Below are 22,423 nucleotides of genomic sequence, written 5' to 3' on the forward strand. Positions count from 1 at the left end.
GTTTTTCACCCCCAGTGGGAGTTGTTCATATCACTCCAAATAATGAAATTAATCTGATGAGATGATGAATTTTTAAACTGGCCTTCATTCCCTTTTAATGGAGTACAAATTGCACTCTGTCTTATAGCGTGTGAGCTCCCCTCTGCAGGCGGTGGGCTCCCCCACAAAGCTGCAGCGCTTAGGCTCAGCTTCCGCCGACATGCCCAGCTATGCCACGCTACAGAGAGTGTCTTCACCCAAACAGTCCCCCAGCCGACTCGCCAAATCGTACAGGTTAGTACAGAGATGGTTCCGTCTTTATGTTACACTAATCATATTAAGGCCGTGTCACACAGCCACTACGTAAATTTTGAAATGTCGGTCTTTCATGATCCATGCATGATAAATGTAATTCCTGAGTGTTTCTTGTGTTTGATGATGTGCGCAGATTTAAACTGTGTCCACTGCTGCCTGAATATAATTTTATTTGGGAATGAGACAAATGACAATGTCTAGCCAAAAACACACAACTCTAAGAGCTACCAAGCAGCACAGCAGAAACATTTACAACTGCTGACGCAACCAACTCCACTACTGCTGTTAATCCTCCTGTGGCCTGCTTGTCTAATCATCTTCTGAGGTTTTTCTGACAACTGGATTTTTGAGTGTTCCTCACATGAAACAATGCAAAATGAAGTGAATTCATTTTTTAGAAGCGGGGGGGGGGGGGGGGGGGGGGGTAAACAGTTTCAAATTTATACTTGGAAATGTGTCAAATTCTGATTTCAATCTTAAGACCATGTCTATTGTAAACATATAAAGCAGCATGCTATAGCAGAGTTTCTTGAAGGTCTCCTTTTGAGAGCTAGATTGGTGTTATTATCATTTAAGGAGCACAATTACTGCTCTATTCTCAGTTCATCAACAGTACATGAAAAATGCACCAATATGAGACAAACTCCTTAATGAGAACAGCAGACTGTTGGTGGGCCAATCTTTACTAACTCATGCTGGGTAACCAAATGTGGTTCCAACCCACAGAATTCTGCTTTAGTTTTCAAGCTGAAACCCCAAGTTCCCTGCAATATCCAATAACTTGGTTAAAAAAAAAAAAAAAACACTTTTTAGTATCGTACAAAATTGGAGTTATTTCTTTTTTTTTCTACAAGAAATGGTCACCAAGATTTACTGCATCTTCTGCACTACATGGCAAGCCAAAATAGAAGGAAGAATAGTAGGATAAAAGACTCAGAGATAAAAGTCAGTCAGGCAGACTTTATTGTCTGCATTCATTGTAGAACTTGTTTGTGACCTGCTAAATATTAGCTACATCAGCATATTCATCTGTAACTACCAACCTTGTTTGCCACAAATAAAAAATAGACAGTACTGGTAAAACAAATAATACTGTGATTACGCTAACTTCCAACTTTTTTAGAGTCGTCAAAAAAAAAAAAAAACAGCCTGAGACGGCTAAATGTTAGCCGCATAATCGCATTTACAAAAACACCCAATCAAATATTTTAACAGAGCGCGTTGCTTTCAAAATTGCTTTGACATCAGTAAAAAAAAAAAGAAGAAGGCTTTTAAGTGCACCGTATAGTGAGTAAAATATTAGCCTAAATCTGGATTTTGTTGGTACTTCCTGTACCATCTACAAATATGGAAGATTTAAAACTAAACTAAGTGAAGGTTTACCTTCTGAACCAGGAACTCAAATTATTTTTTTTTACTGATATATGATTATTTCTTCAGTATTTCCCTAAAGCCAATCTTTTGTGAAGTTCCTACACAGGTTTAGCTCTCTTAATGAACTCTTCACCCACTCGCTTCTCCATTCCTTTTTATAGTTTGCAATTAAGTCTTCTCATTAGAGATTCTTACTCTTGAATCTTTCCTGTAGCACCTCATCGCCCATCAACATGGTCGCATCGGGTGCCGCGGGGTCGTCTTCACCCCTCCCCGTAGCCAGCTCCCCCGGGGCAAACCACAGCTCTTCACCTATCCACCAGCTCAGCTCAGCAGTGGGAAGCTATGCCACCCTGTCTCCCACAAAGCGTATGCTGCATCACATTGGAGCAGAGAGCTACAAGATTTCCCACGAGCTTTACGCCAACGCAACCCTGCAAAGGCCTGGTAGCCTGGCAGGTAGAGGTTAAGACACTTTAATTACTACTCTTATGTGTCCTTTTGTGAAAGTTTTCCTTTTTGGGGTTTCTTGTTTATGCTTTGTTATGTATTCGTGGCACATTTGCTTTCTACATCAAGTTTGAGGCTTAATTTTTTTTTTTTTTTTTTTGCAGAGCCAAATTGGCATTTTCTAAATGTATTTTTCCAGCAGCTTATTCCATTAACAAAAAGGTAATTTCTGTTCAATGGAAGTAGTATTATTAGTTAGGGCCCCAGGGGTTGTTCACTCCATGTATTTTAAAATAGCAAATTTAACATCCGTGGACCCACCCTCCTTAAATTATAAATACGTTACAGCTTTTAGTTCAAAGCTGTAAACAAACAACAACAATTTTTTCTAAAAAGGATGTAAGTAGATGGGCGTTTTCTTAAAAATGTATGAGACCCCAAATTTGTATTTGAACTATTCATGAATGTGATCAATTGATCTGAACAATTTTAAACAGTTTTTAAAAATTTGGCTTTGGAAAAGAAAGCTCTCATGAATAAATAGTTGATTTCCATAATGTCCTCCACTTTGTAAAAAAAAAAAAAGATTCATTATAATGAATAACTACCATATGTCTTATATTCCTAAGTGTTGTTTTTGATGTTTACGTACAACGTGTACCCACTGCTGATTTCCATTGTGTGCTCGTGTCGGCCAAACACGAAAGTTGTTAACATTTTATTTCTTTATTCGTTTATTCATGTATGTAACCCCCGGTCACTTCTGTTTTCAGGGTCTAGAGGCTCCTACAGTAGTCAGCACAGTCATCTGGGCTCAGAACTACGACCGCTCCAGTCTCCTGAACACCACATCGATCCCATTTATGAAGACAGAGTCTACACCAAACCCAACCTTAGAGGACAAGGTAAGCTGAGACAAGCCTATGCTTACAACATAGATGCCCTACATTGACATAGTAAGGATTTTAACTAAAGGGGAAAAGATAGGTTTACAATTCTTATCTATGCAGTTAAAACTTTTACCATGTTAGATATGTGTATTAGATACTAAAGGACCATTCCATGATCGTTATATGTTGCATAGTAAACTCGGTTTTTCTTTGCTTGCTTATTACTTGCTTGAATGCTTTTAAAGCCTGAGTCACAACTGCCCCTACAGGTGGATATGGGCCATTTGTGGGAAATAAATGGGCAAACTTGTACATGAAATATCAAAGTTGTAGACAATGAGCCGATATGAAGAATGTTCATGCACATTTTTTTGCATTTTTGATACCGGTGACAGGTCGTAGTGAACACCTATACTACTCATAAGTAAGTAAGATGCAGGCGTGTCTTACCGATTTTTCATTTTTTGGCACTGTGCAAGAGGCCCTTAGTGCTGATCAAGTGTTAACTGGGTGCTCCTTGCGTATAGCCTGACTGTTTGATGGTGTCCTACAGGAACCTGCATACTCTGTGCGTGCGGCAATCAGTAAGGAGCCAGTACGCATGGCTTACCGACGACTACAGTGCATAGTAAAAGCTCCGTATGTCATCAGAGCATGCAACTTATCCTTTTGAATACTGCAAGATACACTTACCACACACATTTTCACGATGTTGCTTAAGTTGGCCGTACAAGCCTCAAGAAAACTACAAGACACGCCTAAAACGCAGCTCCTCCTGTCCACGACCCTCCATAAAAAAACCACGAAAAATCCAAAACACCTTTACAGGCCAAGGCTTAATGTAAATGTTGGCACAGTTGAATAAACTTTGGTAATTGTTGGTAAACTTTTGAATAAAGTATTAAAAAATTAAGATTTAACACAGATGTGGAAAAGAAACAACCAATAACTTTATTATCCTTTGTCCCAAACTCATTTCACAGCACAATACAACAACTGACAATGAAACACCTTGTGAGAAACTATTATTATAGTGGTTCATTTGAAAAAATTTCATTCACTACAACACAAAAACTTACAAATTTAATATTCAACCTGGCATACATATTTACCAGGTCATATTTTTATAGCAACATGGTAGTTTCAACTCTAGAGTTCTTTTAAATTCTTTGTCTGATCATCCCCCAGAAGACTATTTGGAAGGAAGAAATGTAAGTGATGGCAGTTAAATTTTTTGTGGGAAAACAAATAAAAACACTTCAACCTTGAAAAGTGAAAACTTTTAGAGGTTTTCATTTAATAAACGTCCTCCATTGACCTAACTATTTTTAAAGGTGGCCGGACAGTTTTTATATTGAGCTTAATGATACTTCAGACAAACACCAAAAGGTCCAGACACACGAGCTATGTTTTCTTTTTTTGGACTTCACATCTCTCAGATGGGAAATTGCTTATTGATTCTAATATTGATGTTTATTTTGGAGGCTGAATGCTGGCTTTCTAACATGTGGAGAGTAAATGGCTTTTTATCAGCATTGCCTTCTTTCTCCCCCCTGGTTTTTTTTGGGCTGGAAACATGAGAGCTGTGACTTGACACCTCTTCATACTGGCTAATAGCTCATTACACCAATCAGTTGGTTCAATAAAACTACATTTTCTTGTGTGTGAAGGTGTTGAATAAGTTTATAAAATGTTGATGAGGTTTGCCTTGTTAGAGAGCTTCTTAAACCGTATTGTTCAGACTATAAGAATAATTCACCGAAGCCCAGAAAAAACGCATAATAAAATAGAAACACTTTTGAAACTTTAGATACTTCCATGAATGAAAAGGACGCTACCCATACGGCACTACCAAATCCGACTCCCTGATTTGTCAAAGTTAACTTTTAAAGCGCTTTCAATGGCCACCCAAGTTTAAGACAAACTTAAAAACTTGCGTTGCAACAGAGGAACACGAGTATGTTGAACCCAGAAGCCCAAAATGCGCATTTTATGCGCACTTATATAGACTTTTCATTGGACGTGATCACTGTGACAAGCTTATCTGAGCCCGGTGAGAACGTAGCATTAAATCTGCTATGTAAAGCAGACAATGTTATATTCAGACTGGTGTGGACCAAGCTGCCCAGTGTAAAAGTAACTTTACCTAAATAAAACTTCTACGCAAATCTACTGCTTGACTGCAATTTTGCTTCAATCCTACAAAAATGTATTGATTCCTAAGCAGTAGAGTTACTCACATAAAAGGAAAAAGACAGCTCACAAAGATCACTTGATAGAGATGGAGAATACTGAACAAAAGAACAGCCAAAAATAGCTCCATTTTATCTACATGAAATAACCCAGAAACAAAGTGATACATCAAACAAAGACTTCAGCAAGAAGAACAGAGCCAACAACAGCCTGATCTCACTTCTGTTTCTACTTTATGTTACGTTCTTGGACTAAATGCAACCCATAGGAAAGTAGAGGGGAGAATCTCTCATCCCATCTGATCTTGTACTTCTATTTAACAGATCAGGTAGGCAAATCCAATTGGGGTCTCAATGGCAATTTGTCTCCCTTTCACAGTCTGTTAACTAATTAGTTTCAAGGCTGAAAATTAATCTCAATTAAGCCCATGGGTGTTGGGTTTGATGCTTTGCAATCAACGTAAATCAACTGTGTCCAAGAATGTTGCTGTTGCATTTCCACCAGTTTATTTTCCACAGAAATTCTGTATAAAAAAATGCTCAACCAGATACATGTTACTTAACTTGACAAAGATTCATACAAAAATGTACATTCAAATCATGATTTTTTTTTCCATGTTGTGGAGCAGCGCTAAACCGGACTAATCCAAGAATCTTGAAAGGACCCTAACCCCAGGTTTCCTGTCAAAATGATTTATGTTTGATGAGTTCCAATTGTGCTTTGAGGTCAATTAGTGGCAAGATGATGAAGAGTTGCAAGCAACAAGGGAACACTATCAACTTGGTTCCACATTGGAATTTCTCCCAGTGTGCGTTCTTTAAGTTATCTAAGTAGATGCACAGGCTTGCCCTTCCAGCAACCCATAAACTCCTCTCTATCAAGGTGGCAATTCCTGTTCTTGACTAAACCTTGGCAAGTGGCCTTTGTGCACAACAGTGTCCTTAGGTCTTTATGTCTGGATAGAACTTGTAGCCCAAGCCTTATGGGGATTAATAAGGAGGTTAGGAGAAATTCTAAATGTATTCGGTTGGATCCTCACAGTATCAAATAAATAGCTTTAGATTTTTGAGTAAGCACTCAATTACTGTCTGGAAATCCACCAAAAAAAATCTGGCTATTAAAGCTTTAAATTGGTCAGTCTTGAGGGCTTTTCAGGGTTCAGTTCCACACATAAGTGATCAAAAGGGTAAACATTCATGGGCAGACGGGAACTTTAGCTGACAGCTATAATAAATACTCATTGTTGGGTTGTTGCTTATTTACTAAGCACTTAAAAACCTTCTATACATGATCTTACTCTTATCTGGATTTGGGTTGTAGGGGCAGTTCTTTAGCTGTTAGTCAGATGCATCCATACAGGGGGTTGAGCCACACTGGTGTGTTTTTGTGTTGTCCGGGCCTGTGGATAGGCGCGGCCAGAATTTAAAGGGAGCACAGGGAAACTTGAGGCTCATACAGCAACCTTAAGGGAAGTCATAAAGGCTCCTGCTGGTTTTCCAGAAATCCTGCCTAATCAAGCTGATTACCAGGATCAGGTGTGTTTAACCAATAACAAGGTTCAATGGCAGGTTGGTTTGACAAATTCTAGGACACCGGTCCCCGAGGCCTGGATTTGGGCACCCCTGTTATAGTATCTTACCTACTTTACCCTTACTTACCTTTCTTTTTGTGTTAAGTGTGAACTACGACCTGCCCATAGAAAAATCCATGCATGAACATTTTTGCTCTATGGATTCACCCAGCATTCTACAACTGATATTTCCAGCTTGCCCCATATAGGTTTGCCCATTTGTTCCCAACCCTTTTTCGCCCATAAGAACTTAGGTCTAAAGCATATAGGCACCCAAACCACCTTTTCTACAGCCACCTCTTCCACCTTCTCCTGCTGGGCACAATGGCTGCCCTTGGATGGTGGAGAGAAATAGGGTGGATCTGAATTGCTTCCCTTCCCCTATGGTCTCTTCCTACCCCTACATGAATCCCCCCCCTCAAGTGGAGAGGTATGGAAAAAATAGTGTTTTCAAATTCAGATGTTACAACTTGGTGAAGGAACTTGCACCTGGAGCTGTGACAGTGTGGGAATTTTGATCACCGCGGTGATAAACCAGCAGGGGGCGTGGTGTCGTGGTTAACCGCAGTATTCTTGATTAACAAATAACAGTAACAACTAACTACTACCTATCTAACTGATGAACTAACTATATAGGTGTTTTAGAATGACTATGTGTGTGTGTGTCAGCATGCTGCGTGTGTAGGAGGAAAGAACGCGCACACCTGTGTTGGGGGTGTGTGTTGATTATTCTGCAGCGGACCGCAGCTATTAAGCCTGACACCTGAAGAACGTGGGGCAGGAGGCTCCACATTTGTTTATACAGACACGTAACGTTGCACTGCACAAAATAGTTCCCAAACAAAACATGTAGTGATGTTCATCGCACTTTAACAGTGCGCATTCATGTTTGGTGTTATGGAGTGAAGGAGAACAGTAATAAACCCCCCCCAACACAAAATCCTCCAGCGGGCGGCTGTGTCGCACACTCAAGAACGCACGCAGCTTGTAATGGAAATTAATACAATGGAAATCAATAATTAGAACACAGTAAATTTTCCGTATTTCTTCGCGAGACGGAAACTTCTGTTGTAGAATCAGGATGTGTTTCTGAAACCGTTTCTGAAACCGTGAGTAGAGGAAGCGCGCCGCGTGCAGCGTAGAGGGAGTGACAGCCGCATGCCGGCAAGAGGGAGTGAGAGGCGCAGCGCAGGGAGGGAAGGAGGCCATCACCGTGGTGATGTGGTTATCGTCACACCCCTACTTGCACCCGACCCAAAAAGAACATTCCACCTTTTTATTGAAATGAAAACCATAGCCTCAGACTATAAGTTGCCAACTATTATCAGAGCTGCTTCACACTCCATGCAAACTGCTCTAGTGAAGGCAAGGGTTTTTATCAAGCTAAAAGAGTCACACCATCATTGTAACCCTCCCAAAACCCAACCTCTCCACCACTTTACTGACCTAGAAAGTTCGGCTTTTTAGAGGTTCTGAACCAAATCTGTAACAAAAGGCTCAACTGGCTAGCTGGTTATGCAGGCGGTCTGACCCTCCGTAATGATTTAATGAGATCCAACAATGCAGCATGTATCACCATGTGACCAAGGATGTGTCAAGATCATTTAAAGCATATATTCACATGCATGGATAGGTAAATGTGGGAAACCAAACAGTTATTGGACAATTAAAATTTCACTTTTGGGGGCAGAAATGTTGAAAAATACAATAAAACATAGGGTGACGTGAACTCTGTCTTTACCTTGCTTTTGGTTACAACATACTTTTAATGCAAACAATTCTTAACATATCATTCTGTTGGGATTACTCTGCTGCTCCTGAAAAGTTTTAATGGTTTTAACATTGAACTAGCCGGTTCTATCCATCTGATGCAATAGACACCTTCGGTCAGAATGTGGAAAAGTAATTTCATTGTTCTTGTTTGTTTTGTAGTTAAAGACCCACTCCAATTAACTTTTGATCTACTCTAAAATCATTGCAGTGTTTTTTTTTTATTTACTTTAATGCTGTTTTTAGCCAAAATAGCAGCTGGAGCTCTTTGTTTACGCGCTTCTGGTGCAACAAAAATGGCGAGCAATATCGGAGTTATGAGCCAGATTCCTGCTCAAACGAGGAAAGTGAAGATTTACATGGATCACAGTTGGTAGTTTCTACGTCACAACTACAAGCTTTTTTTAACAGCATTTTTTCGTCTGCTCCTGATGAACGATCTGATTAAAGATACACTCAGAAATACAATTTTAACCCACTTTTTCTCCATTTATATGTCTTCCATCGTCAGAAAAAAGTTAAAAACACTATTTTTATTGAAGTGGGTCTTTATATCAGCTCCGTTGATGTGTCTTTAATGTATTTTACATGTCGAATGTCAATTATTTTATATTCATTTTTCACATTCATCGACATGTCTGGTTGGCCCTACAACTTGCAATGTATTTACCATGCATTTGGATCTATAGTATAACTCATGTATGTTTATGCAGTATATTTTGATTTATTTTAATTGACTGGTCATTAATAATCACACCTGTTCAGTTGTAATTTTCTTTCTTTAATTTGCCTTACCTTTTTATTTGTCTATTTTTTCCCTCTACTCCATTGGTGCTTGTGTTTTTTCACTCTTCCTGCTTCTCTACATGCATTCTTGGGGTGCCGCTTGTGTTTTGCGGTGGTTTCTTCTTCCCGCATTCCTCACCCACTGAAACCTTCTGCTTAAATCCCAGTGGTGAACCATTTGTACCAAGAGGTCCTCAATTATCTGTTTTATCCCTACACTCCTGTCCCTCTAGCCCCGCCCTCCCCCGGTGTCGATCCAATCCCCCTGCAGCGAACGGGAAGCCAAAGCGCCGCCGCCACATTTCAGAGAGGCAGCTTTGCCGCAGGAGGCGTGGCGGCTGACTATGCCAATCCGTACCGGACCCTGCAGTTCTGTCCGTCCACTGAGTCGCCTTATAGCAAGTCAGGCCCCGCCCTTCCACCTGAAGCTGCCCTGGGCCGTTCTCCATCAGTGGATAGTATTCAGAAGGACCCAAGGTGAGGAAAAACTGAATATTTTTGATATGTATCAGCTGTGACTTGTTACCAAAGCCCTTTGCTGTGCTTCTTTTCCACTCTCAATGGTCTTACTGAGGGCCTGATTAGCCACGATGAAATTAACATACAAGAAAAGTGACATCATGGATTTTTTTTTTTTTTTTTTGGTCTATAGAAAATTTAAAAATGCAAATGAGTACAGAAGATGCTCCTACAGACATAATTGGTGCCATAAAGAACTGGCTGAATCTGGGCCTTAGTATGAGCCGCACATCACAGCACATCTTTGACTGTCGTCACACTGCTGTACGAATGCCTGCACACACCCCAAGGTCAATATTTCAAAGTTTTGCTGTCACTCGTAAGAATGGAGTACCTCTTTGTCAGTGGCAATCAGTCATGTTCTGCACATCTGGCTGACATGTTTACAGCAGAGAAGCCTGCACAAAGTCTGCTTTAGAAAGAGCAGAACTCCGCATGTCAGTGTAGGTGGCAGAGAGACAGTGGCAGCAAAGAAAAAACATTCGAAAGATCCATGCAAAGACAGCTTAATGTCATTTTTCCCGCCACATTCTTCGTTTTCACTTAATATCAAGCATAAAACACTTTTCCAAATGTCTTCAATTTCTTCCAGTCTTGGCTTCTTTTCCTAATTAATGACTGTACGGACCAGCTGTCAAAGATACAAACAGCCTCATTAAATTTAAAGTGTCTTTTAGTGCCATTTCTGCTCAGACGTCTGTACCTTTATTTATTTATTTTTTTAAGTATTCTTTCTAGTTAGGGCATTTCTTGCTGCTGAAATACTTTATTCCTGTGTATAATAGCAATTGGAAACTCAAACAAAATTCCACATCATTGCGTCAGGTGACATCTATTCAAGTTGTTGTCATGGCTTCTATCCTCACCCATCATCTAAGTGGTTCTCTCTCTGTGCACATCGCGCTGACATCATCTGTACGATCGCTCTTCAACGTGCTTGTGTTTGTAGCTTGAACAGCTGTGCTGCAGTGCATGGCGTTTTTGCTTTGTGTTCTTCACATGGTACTGAAATCACCAAAAGGCATTTTTGTCCTTTGCGCATTAAAGGGAGGGTCCTATACTCAGACCGAATAGACTTAGCATTAGTATTCGTTTGAGGACAGCACATTGTCATTTTTGAGTCAACAAATCTTGTCAAGTTTGCAAATGCACTTGATTTACTTAACCCTTTAACATCCAAACTGTCGACTACAAAAAACGCATGCTTTTTTAACTTACTCCTTTACCATTCGCACAATTAACGTAATTCCGATGGCTTTTCACGCGTGGAAAAGCCGCTCCCCTCCGCATTAGCTGGTTTATTTTGATTGCGTACACACTATACTATAAAGCGTTGCATATCACTGCAAAGCTACTTTTCCTCGATTTAAAATGTGTTTGAGCCACACACAAAAATCCCTACCAAAATCTTTTCTGAAAGAAATTTTCTTGCAGAATAAAACTCACGGAGGGCCATCATCTGCCTCAAATGGCGGAAAGGTGAGAGGGCGTGACAGGGGCAGCTGGCACTCAGATAGTACAGCATTCTGAAGTCGGACAGCCTTCTGCAAATCAGGAGGTCACTGATTTGAAACACAGCCTCCAACAGTCCACATGCTGCAGAGCCCATGGGCAAGATACTGACACCCAAAGCGCTCCCACTTGGTCTCAATGAAAAAGACAAAATATACAAAGACAATTCTTCAAAAACAGAGACAAAGCCTGAATGTGCAAGTTAATCTGTAAATGTGACTGGTAAAAGAATAATTCTTTAGAATTTTAGACAAACTGGAACAACGCACATGCTTTTTACCATATAAAATATATAAAAATAAAATTTAATCAAAGCTATCGACTTTTGAAGCCAAACATTTGTTTTATATGTATATATATGTGTGTGTGTATATATATATAGCTTTTATGTGTATTATAATGTTCATTGCTCACAAAAAGGCAGAATCTGGGTTGCCGTCATGAAATGGGCGGCACCCACACGGAGCGAAAGGCGGAGCCTCAGAAATCGATTTGTTTTACTTCTGGATAGGAAAATGGGCTGCCAAAAAAACTAATATTTAATATTTAAAAATCGTTCTTGTGCCAAAAGTAATATATGATAATATACATAGATAAAGTTTAAGCCGTAAGAAAATCACGTGATAGGCTCTTTAAGATCATAGACCACTCTGTGAATCTGTAGAGCAAAATTGTTCATGCTGCAGCCAACAGGTCATAGAAAACACTTAAACAACATGTTAGGGTAAGTAAAGGTGCAGTAGAAGAGACGCAGGCACCTGTGCACTATGCAAGGCGTCCAGAAGTGCTGCTCGAGTAATAAATGCTCGCCCATTGAGCGCAATTATCAATTCAACTGTTACAATTCAGAAGTGCTCGTACCTTAGTAATATCTAGAGAGTGGAATAATTGCAAATACTTCCTGATACACTTACGACACGCAGAACGTTGGTACATTCCATTCTCCCAATGTCACTTGAGGTCAACGTGAAAGTTTTAAGGAAACTGCAAGCCACACCTGCGTTCTTCTCAAGATCCAGCCAATCAATCGTCCACAGGTAGACCGGTTTTCCATTTATTGATGCATCTGATTGGCCAGTTTATAACTTGAATAACATGCGATAAAGACAAAATATCATTTAGAAAAAGAGGATTAGTAAGAACATGTTCAAATAAGGTGTCAGAACAAGAATTGTATTTTTTGCCAAATGAATTACTGAGTAAGGGCTGTTTTTTTTCTCAATAGAAGTATATGGGATTCTGGCTTCCTCGAGCCAGCGGGTACTTCCTGTTTGGAAGGTGAGGGGGAAGGGGTCACTATTCATATACAGTCAATGTTGCAAACACGCTCCAAAGTGGGGCTGAAACAAAGTGTCACTGCTTTAAAGCAACTTCTCATATAGAACCATTGTAATCAGTTTTTCTAAGGAGTTATACCTTCATTCTTCTTTTTTCAAAGCTGTGACACTTTAGCTGACACAGAAAGTCTGATCACACAAAACTATGAAGAAATATCAATATTGTGATCCAACAAAACCACTAAATGTTTAAATAAATGCTGATATTTGAGCAAATGTTCAAAGCATTGCATCTCTCCTGCTGTTCTGCTTGGAGGGACTCAGGCTAAGGATCACAGTGGCACAGAACATAGGGTCTAGTGTGAAGCCCTAGAAAGGAACGTTTTTTCTTAATATTTTGCACAATGTCCGGCATTCCAGGCCTATCACAGGAAGGTTAGTGGATCATGAGCTAAATATAAGCTTTTTCAAGCTTTCAAGCTTTATTTAAAAAAGAAAAAAAAAAAGACTTTTTGTTTCTTTAAATAATACTTGAAACTGATTTCATGGCAGAGGGATGTGACATCACAAGGCTATGATTTTCATTTGACCTTAAAAAACAGGTCCAGAATCACAGACAAATGTAACCATGAAAGAAATCTACAATTTTATAACGCAGATTTCGTCTCAAAACCGCATAGGTATAATGAAATTATATGAATTTAAATTTGTGTCATAAAAAAGGACCCTCTCTTTAATTGCCTCACTTGCCATCCTCACATCACCCACCCTGCGTGCATGTTCTCCCTCTTTACCACCTCCACCATTGCCTGATAACCAAACGTTGAGAGAAAGATGAGTCTAGTGGCTACGCATCAGTTCCATATATTTTTTAAATTCCTTATTCTTATGAAGATTACTCTTTTTTTTTTTTTTTGTCAGACAGCCAACACATACCTCTCTTTTGTTTCTCTCTGCCTGTCCCCCTTGATAGGTACGACCCCGAATTCCTTGTGTGGAATCAAAATCAAGCCGAGCAAAGAATGACAAAGTAATCCAACTATTTATTTATACATATGTACATTTTGTCTATTTTTCTAACCTTTGTCTCATTCACTGAATCCTTCCATTGTCTCCTACCTGGCACCAAATGCTGATGCAGACTTTAATGTTTAAGGCAGCATGGCAACATTTCATATTTGCATTGTCAACCCATTTCTTGGTTAATGTAAGTGAGAGTTTAGATGTTTTCATTTTGTTTTGTTTTTTTTGTACATGAAAAACCAAACAAGGACTCATTGCACGCATCATAAATACACCACCCGTATCATGAAAACAAAAGAGACACCTTTTAATTTAAGTGGCTAAATCTAGAATCACTTGTGACCTGCAGGAAGAGTGTCGTTAGTTCTCATTCTCTCCTTTGGCTTGTCATGTGCCCGTCCATCTTTCCATGCATTTCTCTAATCGTCTGCTCAGTGGGTCACCCATTGGTGTTCATTTTGTGTTCAGGTGATTTCTGAGCCAATGTTTTTGTCGGCTGTTTTCACGTGGCGTGCCCACTTTTGAGTTTTGGAATGATGGGGCTGACTGTTCCATCTATAACTCCACAACCTGTTGAACTTGTGCCTCAATGAAACATTTTCGATTGAAAATCAAACTTGGAATTGTGACACATTCTGACAGACCTTATCATGGCGACACATGCATGCAGTTGGACAAACACATTTTAAATGATGTAATTACTTGGATAGAATTTTAATCTTACATGTTTCCAAACCACAAGGTTACCCAAAATACTCACTCGTCAGAGGTAGAGCGGTCGACCTATGATGGGAAGATCACAGGTTAAGGTTCCTGCCCCATCTGCCCATGTGTCGAAGTGTCATTGGGTACATTCCTCCAGGTTGGCACCAGTGTTCAATAGCGGAGCCTGTGACTGTGTGTGAGTTTGTTAGAACAAGAAGGGAGTGTGAAGCAGTGTGAAAGCTCTTTAACAACCAATAGGTAGAGAAGCGCCACACAAGTCCAGAACCACGGCCGCGCCTAAACTTTCATTTAATAGTGAAAGTCCCACTCCGATCATCTTTTGCTGTATTCTAAAAGCTTTCCCAGTGGTCTTTTAGTAACAATTACAACATTCTTAGCCAAAAGCAAAAAACAACCTGTGTCGTCTTCAAGGACATAGTTTCTGCAGAGCAGCAAGAGTTTATTGGAAATTTGCCTCTGATTTGTTGCCAGAACTAATGGTGCAGAGCAACCCCGACCCCTCTTCCTGTTACCCATGACCAATGTGCCTAAGTGTTTTTGGGCTCATTGCTCCATCGATGTGTGAATGTATGTGCGAATGGGACTGCAAAACACTTTGGGCCTTTAAGAAAGGTGGTATAAAAAAGTGTACACTATTTTATAATATACTATTATATTGGGAGAAACAACAAGAGAAGGTGAAGCATAGTACACAGATTTTTGAGTCTTCAAATCAGATCATACACTTTCTCTTTACTTTAAACAAAGTAAAAAATAAAAGGCCACCCTTTTTTTTTCCTAATTGGCAAAAGCACAAATGACTACAGCATCAATAGATGGGGCTTGAGCCAAAACTCTTCCCAAATGGCCTTTTAGGTCTGAACATTTTCCATTATACCCAATAGTAATGGCGTTAGCCAACGAAAGATTCATAAAAGATGAATAAAGGTGCATGAATTAAGAGACAGAGAATCAATTTCATTGATTATGCACAGAGTACATCGAAATTATAGGAAAAATAGTGATGGAGATCACAATGTTTCATGGGCATCCACAGGACATTCTTTTCTTTTAAGAGATTCTATCTTTTAAAAAGTGTTCAGTGGAATTCTGTGCTCTATCCAAAACGATATCACTCATTCTGTTAGCCTCAACATAGTGATCCCTTTTTCAGTAACATATCTTTGAGATTAGCATCTAATCTTGGTTCATAACTCAAAGCTCCACAGCCCCTAAAGTGTGATTTAGCTAGAAAGAAGGCGATTCCTGATAACAGAAATTGAGATATAGACTTAAATGCAATCTGCTTTTTTTAGTATCCTCTTTATATGTCCTTTCAACCCTAAAATAAAATAACCATGATTCCCTTATAACCTAATAAAAATTACAACGGAAATGTGTTTGATGATAAGAATTTAACGAGATCGGTCCAGCATTTAAACGATTGCCTTAAAATTTGTTCTCATAACATCAGTTTTGGTAGTTTTTTTTTCTCAGGGATCAATTACTTCACTGTTAAAATGGTAAGCTCTGTTATTCAGCAGTCCTTTCCCCACAGGGGAGGTACCAACATAGTGCCCAAAGTCACCCAGGCTTCCTATTGAGTCACCTCTTCTTGTTTCCAGGCAGATTTTATCTGGATACCAGAGAGGGGATAAGAATTTATTTACATTATACATTCTTACAATGTATTGGCATTAAAAGTGGCATTTAGCATTGACCACTTAAAAAAAAAGATTTAGAAAGTTTTTTTTCTGTACACCATCAAACTACAATTTTATAGTTAGTCTTTCTGTATGACACGTGTTTGAATATTTAAAGCAGAAACTAAAGATGTAATAAGAAGCAAAATAAATAAAGGGGTTTGTGTTCATAATCTCACCCCATGTTAGACCATTTCACTTCTTCCTTGATGTTGCCCTGCAACGGTGCTGGAGGGGGTCACCAGTTACCTCTGGACTGTCAAAGTGTTTAGCTCCCTTGAATATCGATTTTCTACCTGACAGGTTCCTGTTGGCACTGGTTCTGTTGAAAAGCAATTGTCTACTAGCCAAAGGGTTGGTGGTTTGATTTTCCCCAGTCATGCTTTACAGTGTTCTTGGGCAAGACACTGAACCCTTAGTTGGTCTCTGTGGGTTGGGTGAAACAGCATGGCTGCTCCCGTTTCAATGTGTGAAAGTGTGGCCTTTTGTTAGAGCTAGAAGGAGTGTTAAGCAGTGTGAAAGCCCTTTGACTACCAATAGGTAGAAAAGCGCTACACTACAGTCCTGTGAGGATTCTTATTAGCCACGTAATGGTCATCTTTTGATCTAATCTAAAAAAAAAGAAGACTTCGGTCACTTTTTTTTGCAATAAGACGAGTGAAAGCATCAACTACCAGCTCGGTGTAAATACACAGCAGGAGATCCATACAGAGAGACGCTGGCTAGCACATGATTTAGTCCTAATCTCTGTGCTAAAGTGCCACATGACAGTTTAAGGTAAGTGCCTGAGGAGTCAGAGAAAAATATTAATCTAGGAAGAAATGTGAAAAGTCAATTCCAGGGAGTGGGTTAGGAAAGCTTCCAACCCAAAATGATTCTAGGAAATGCTGCATTTGACCTTCAAACAATCCTTGATGTCCTCTCAGAACAGCACAACTGAATATTTTAGCTCAGATGATACTATTTATATGTATTAGTTTGTTTTAATTCTCTACCTAGGGAGAAAAAATTCTCAAATTTACTTTTTTGCTCCTTTTATTCTGCAGATCTACTCCTGCTGTTTTGTCTCTTTTGGCTTTAAATCTCTTTTTTTTTGGAGTACTCATCTGATTTTTTTTTTCTAAGACTCTTTAATTGTTGCTTTGCTCAAATTCTGGCATCATTTTTTGTTGTGTAAACGTTTTGCCTGCAGTTCCACTTTCACCTTAATAGCCACATGCATTCATGCAGCCAAGCAAATGGGGATGGGAGAAATCCCACCTGGCTGCCCTGGAATAAAGACAGAACTGACAGTTAGTTTTGTTCAAACCCAGTGAGCCACCTAGATAAACACTCGAGTCTCTGAGGGCATTTTTGCTCGGGCATACACCCAAAACACAAATAAATGCACATTTTTCTGGAACACCAACCATAAATCCCACTCTACTCAATATATTTATTTAACTGTAACTCTTTTGCCTCATTTTCCCTATTTTCTTCCCTAATCCCTGATGATTTATTTTTTGTTTTATTTATTAGTTTGTTAAAAGTCATCATCAACTGTCCTTCATAAATGAATCAATGAGGACTCATTTTGAAAACTGTAGGAGGTTTGCTGGTCTGGGTTATTTAAACATAACGTAACCAGTAAATATACAACAGAAATAATTGAATAAATATTAACAACGTTGTTTTTTTCACTTTCCAAACAATTTTCGACACCTTTGTTACCAATCTTTTTTCTAAAAGAGATTTTTTACTCTCAACACTCAAAAATTACAGTTAAACAAAACAGGAAATTGTTTTAGACGGGTATTATTAAGTATATTAGGAGGCTTTTACACAATCCAGCTGACCCATCTTAAATGCACCATAATTATATTTGGCTACTACTGACTGGACTAAATAGGTTCATAAAATGTTTTTTAAGGAATAATTTCACAAAATTAGTGACTTTAAAATGTTTCTGTACACTTTATATAAATACATAGAAATATTCATCCGCTCATCCATTTTCTAAACCTGCAATATTCCTTTTGGGGTCATGGGGTTACTGGAGCCCATCCTATGTATGGAGGAATGTATGTTTTTACTGTCATTTTTGTGCCCCTGTGGCTGTGAATTTAACCCTTTAGCACTGGGGATGGCGCTGGAGACAACTAAATATACTCTTCGACACACCGTAACTCTTCAACCATTTGTGCGATCAACGTGAACCCGCTTATTGCGACACCGAGAAAAGCAGCCTTTCGCATCAGCTTTGCACCTATATGAATATAAGGATATAAATATAAAGCCGCTTTTCTCAGAATCAGCTGATTTACATTGATTTCATAAATACTTTAACAAAAATTGTGTTAATTGCGCCAGCAGTTAAAGAGTGACAGTAGTCGAAAGAATATCAACACTGGAGCTAAAACTCTGTATGAGAGGGTTAAGAAGGGAGGAATTCATTATGTTTGTTTTTAAAATACGCAAATACTCAAAAGAAGAAACTAACCTCCCAAATGATCATCACTGATATTTTGTTTTTTAGACCAGATCTTTATCCTTCTGGCACTTTATGAAAGTTAGAGACTAAGCTTGTAACCCTTGTGCTATCCTAGGCACTCTAACATTGGGAGTTGGGTCATCTAGACCCCCTAGACAGTGCTCTAAACCTTTTTTCCTCAATGATCTGTGATCTTTACTGGTGTCCATGGATTACATGAAATCTTTCCACCTTTATCCACCTTTGTCATGGTAGGGAGAACATGTCAATGTAAGGGTGGGGTCATCTAAGATAGCACAAGGGTTATTAATGTGAAGCCCTCAGTTCGGCCTTTGATTGCAGAGGGTGTGCGCCAATCAGTGAGTGCGTACATGTGAGCATTTGAGGAGAGGAGAACACTAGATGATGATGTCTGGTTGTGGACTGAGTGAATGTGACGTCCCCCATAGAAATTGACTTAATTCTGGTTCCATAAAGATGAAGTCAAAATAGCCGTCATTTTTTTCTGAATACGGACATGTTCGGGCCAGACATCGTCTGTAAGCAGTGATTGGTGAGCGTCAGTCTAAGTAACTTCTATGGCAACCTCTCTCGCTAATCAGGACCAATCTTGTTGGAAGTCCACACCGCCTACCACTTAAAAGCGGGCTACATGAAATCTGTCAATCAAATGTTTTGAATGTTAGACTTGAGACCAATAATTTTTATTGAGGCATCTGATTGGCCAGTTGGAACTTTGAAAAACGTGCATTACAGAAAAAAAAGGATTAATAAGAACATGAACTCTTATTCTGACAATAATGATGTAATGTAATAGCTGTTCATTTTTCAATAGACGTTTATGGGATTTTAGCATCTTGGAACTTCATGTTTGGAATGCTAAGGAGGAGACACTCAGTCCAGTTCTCATATACCAGTATATTCAATGGGTTTAGTTCAAGCTGCAAGCCTACCTACAGCCCTGTGTGTGCGCGCGAATGTGTGAAAGTGCAAGAGTTTTTGTTAAATTAAACCGAAGTGAAATCATTTCCACCGGGACACGGGGCCGTTGCTGCATCCAGAATAAGATACTTCAAAGAGAAGCCGGTTCCACGGCAGAGCGGAGCAAACGGGGCTTCTGTATGCAGCTCCGACTTCTCACCACTGTGAGAGACTGTCAAATCAGAGAGGGAGGTGTCTAAAGGAAAGGACAGACGCAGCAGAGCAGAGGGATACTGTTTTGCAGCAAAATCAGTAACCAGAAAGTATCTCAGTTGTTCTCTCCTCACTTAAAAAAACTTGACTGTGGGAATGAAACTCTCCAACAAATCCACTCCCACAGATGATCTCCACCGAAAAGCCCCGCCTCCCCCCTCTGATCCCTAGCCGTCAATCCATTCTCTCACATCTTTTTCACATCAATCTGTTTTGTACTTTCGCCTGCACTCGTTCTTACTCACACCTATTGAGTTGGTGAGATTGCATGCCTTAAGCAAGCCCTCAGGCGAAAAGCACTGGTAGACCCCTGCTTATGCTCCAATTCCACATCAGTGAGAAAACACGGCAGGAAGGACTAACCATGGCAGAAAACTTGAAGCTTCTACAGATGCTTTAAAAGTAAAAACAAAAACGTCTCTCTAAAATAGGAGAAGCACATTAAAGGTTGTAAATGGCTGTTAGGGAGGCTGTTAACAGGTCAAATTTCAGAATTTCAGGGGGGGGGTTGCTATCATATATGAGTATGAGTAAACCTAGTTGAAAGTCAAACTATTGCGCAATGGTCAGGAACATTCTTCACATTTCTTTATACTCACTCAAATGGCAATGTCAAGTGGCATTTTTTCTGATAACGAAGTAGAATTAGTACTAGGATAGGACTAGGCTGCACGGTGGCGGAGTGGTTAGCGCTCTTGCCTCACTGCAAGAAGGCCCCCGGTTCATGTCCCGGCTGGGGGACATGAAAAACAGAACATCAATGGGGGACCTTTCTGTGTGGAGTTTGCATGTTCTCCCCGTGCATGCGCGGGTTTTCTCCGGGATCTCCGGCTTCCTCCCACCGTCCAAAAACATGCTACATAGGTTAATTGGCAACTCTAAATTGACCATAGGTGTGAGAGTGAATGGATGTGTGATTGTGGACATTCTACCCTGCGACAGACTGGCGACCTGTCCAGGTTGTCCCCTTCCCTTCGCCCACAAGTGGCCGGGATAGGCTCCGGCAGCCCCGTGACCCCGAAAGGGAAAAACGGTATAGAAAATGAATGAATGAATGAATGAGAAAAACAATTAGGACTAGACAAAAAACTATCGTTTGAAGAAGGCTTGTAGCAGTGACTTACAGGATACAGTTGGCGGGCCACAAGCTCGCTGCTCCGCTCCATTCTGATGAATCCTGTAGGATGGAAAGAATACAAACTTGAAGGGAAACCTTTATAGATTCCGCTGTTTGTTGTGATCTTTTTTGGGGAAAAAAATGTATATCACCATTAAACCAACGTTGCCAAATTAGAGCGAGAAGTCAATCTGTTAAATAAAAAATGTTGGTACACATTATTAAAGAAATTGGGGTTTGATCATCAACTGCTTTATTGGCACCAGAAAGACGTCAAGATTCCCCATCAGGTAGTACAATCGGCTTGAAGTGATTGCACTTTTTTACACTATTGGACTTTTACAAAATTTTACAATTTGGAGATAAAAAATAAAAAGGTGGACAGTTTTCAGTGAACCAAGAGTGAGCTTGTTGTTCTGCTGACTCTTTTGTTAAGCAGCATTCTTCAATGTCCTTCATGACTTTTGCAGTTTCCTCTCAATGATTATGCATTGTCATCACTTGTTAACGCTTCCCCTCTTTCCTCTTTTTATCTGTAAATGTAGCCCCTAAAGGTAGATTCTAAATCTTCGCCATAGGCCAAAATGAGGATAAAAATTAGCACACTTGATAGTTTGCAACTTTGCTTGTATTGCTCAGAAATGCTTAGTTTATTCCAAAATACACTTAAGAATCCATTTAAACAACAAGAGTTTGCACACATGGGAGCAACTTGCAACAAAATTATGGGCACAGTTACCATTTTTATCCCTGATTTAAAACAAACAGTTCAGCATGGTGGCTTTTTACTCTGCCAGAAAATAATGGGAAACAACAAAAATCAACACAACACTTGAAAGATGCTTCAACTGCATACATCTGCTTCTACACAACTAGTGTTGGGTTCTATGGATGTGCCATAGTGACTAAACATGTCTTCCTCAGGGTTAAGTGTTGGAATCTTGGTAGGGATTGGCTGCATGTACTTTTTTTTTTTCAGGAAACAACTAGGGAAACTAGTATACTCAGGCATGGCAGCTACCAAAATGTAAAAAAATCTTGTGTGTTAATACTACATGAAGAATAAATGATCTTTCTCAAACACATTATAATAAAACATAGAAAGTAAATTGTAATTTTGCTTATGGTACTATATTGCATGCTTACTCTTGTTTTTGGCTCTGACCATTTAATTTTCAGATCTTTCCTTTTATATATGCTTTGTTTGTCGTCCCTTTAAGCCCAGATTAATGAGATGACTAGATTGTTGAACATATAGTACAGACCCAAAGTTTGGACACACCTTCTCATTCAAATGAATGGGAAGGTGTGTCAAAACTTTGGGTCTGTACTGTAGTTAAAAGCTTAATACTGAATTAGACTTTTCCAAAATAATATCTGCGACCCGCCTGAAGTGGTTCTTCTCATAAGTCTTCCGTGCATAAAATTTACACTACGTGGATACTTTGCTGAAGACCATCTAAAAATCAAAACAACATTTTTATTTTATTTATTTTTTTCCTATTTTGTGACTCAAGTTATCCTTCGTTTCATCTCTGAGAAATTAAATCTCAGCTTCATTATACAGCCAGATAAT

The 22,423-nt window shown here is 39.4% G+C and overlaps 1 protein-coding gene across 11 annotated transcripts in view; it reads left to right on the forward strand.

Moving 5' to 3' along the window:
* LOC101168153 (catenin delta-2) overlaps positions 1-22,423 on the forward strand; it is a 181,499-nt gene that overhangs the window by 120,426 nt on the left and 38,650 nt on the right. For 6 of the 11 annotated variants that reach the window (XM_023964879.1, XM_023964878.1, XM_023964882.1 and 3 more), the window contains 5 exons: positions 128-273; positions 1,883-2,133; positions 2,892-3,023; positions 9,561-9,804; positions 13,609-13,665. In XM_023964879.1, coding sequence (XP_023820647.1) covers positions 128-273; positions 1,883-2,133; positions 2,892-3,023; positions 9,561-9,804; positions 13,609-13,665 — 830 coding nt within the window. The remainder of the gene's footprint in view (positions 1-127; positions 274-1,882; positions 2,134-2,891; positions 3,024-9,560; positions 9,805-13,608; positions 13,666-22,423) is intronic. The other 5 variants (XM_023964884.1, XM_023964885.1, XM_023964886.1 and 2 more) reach the window with 3 other exon arrangements.

The sequence above is a fragment of the Oryzias latipes genome, chromosome 17 (genome assembly GCF_002234675.1).
Source record: "Oryzias latipes chromosome 17, ASM223467v1".
Classification (NCBI taxonomy): Eukaryota; Metazoa; Chordata; class Actinopteri; order Beloniformes; family Adrianichthyidae; genus Oryzias; species Oryzias latipes.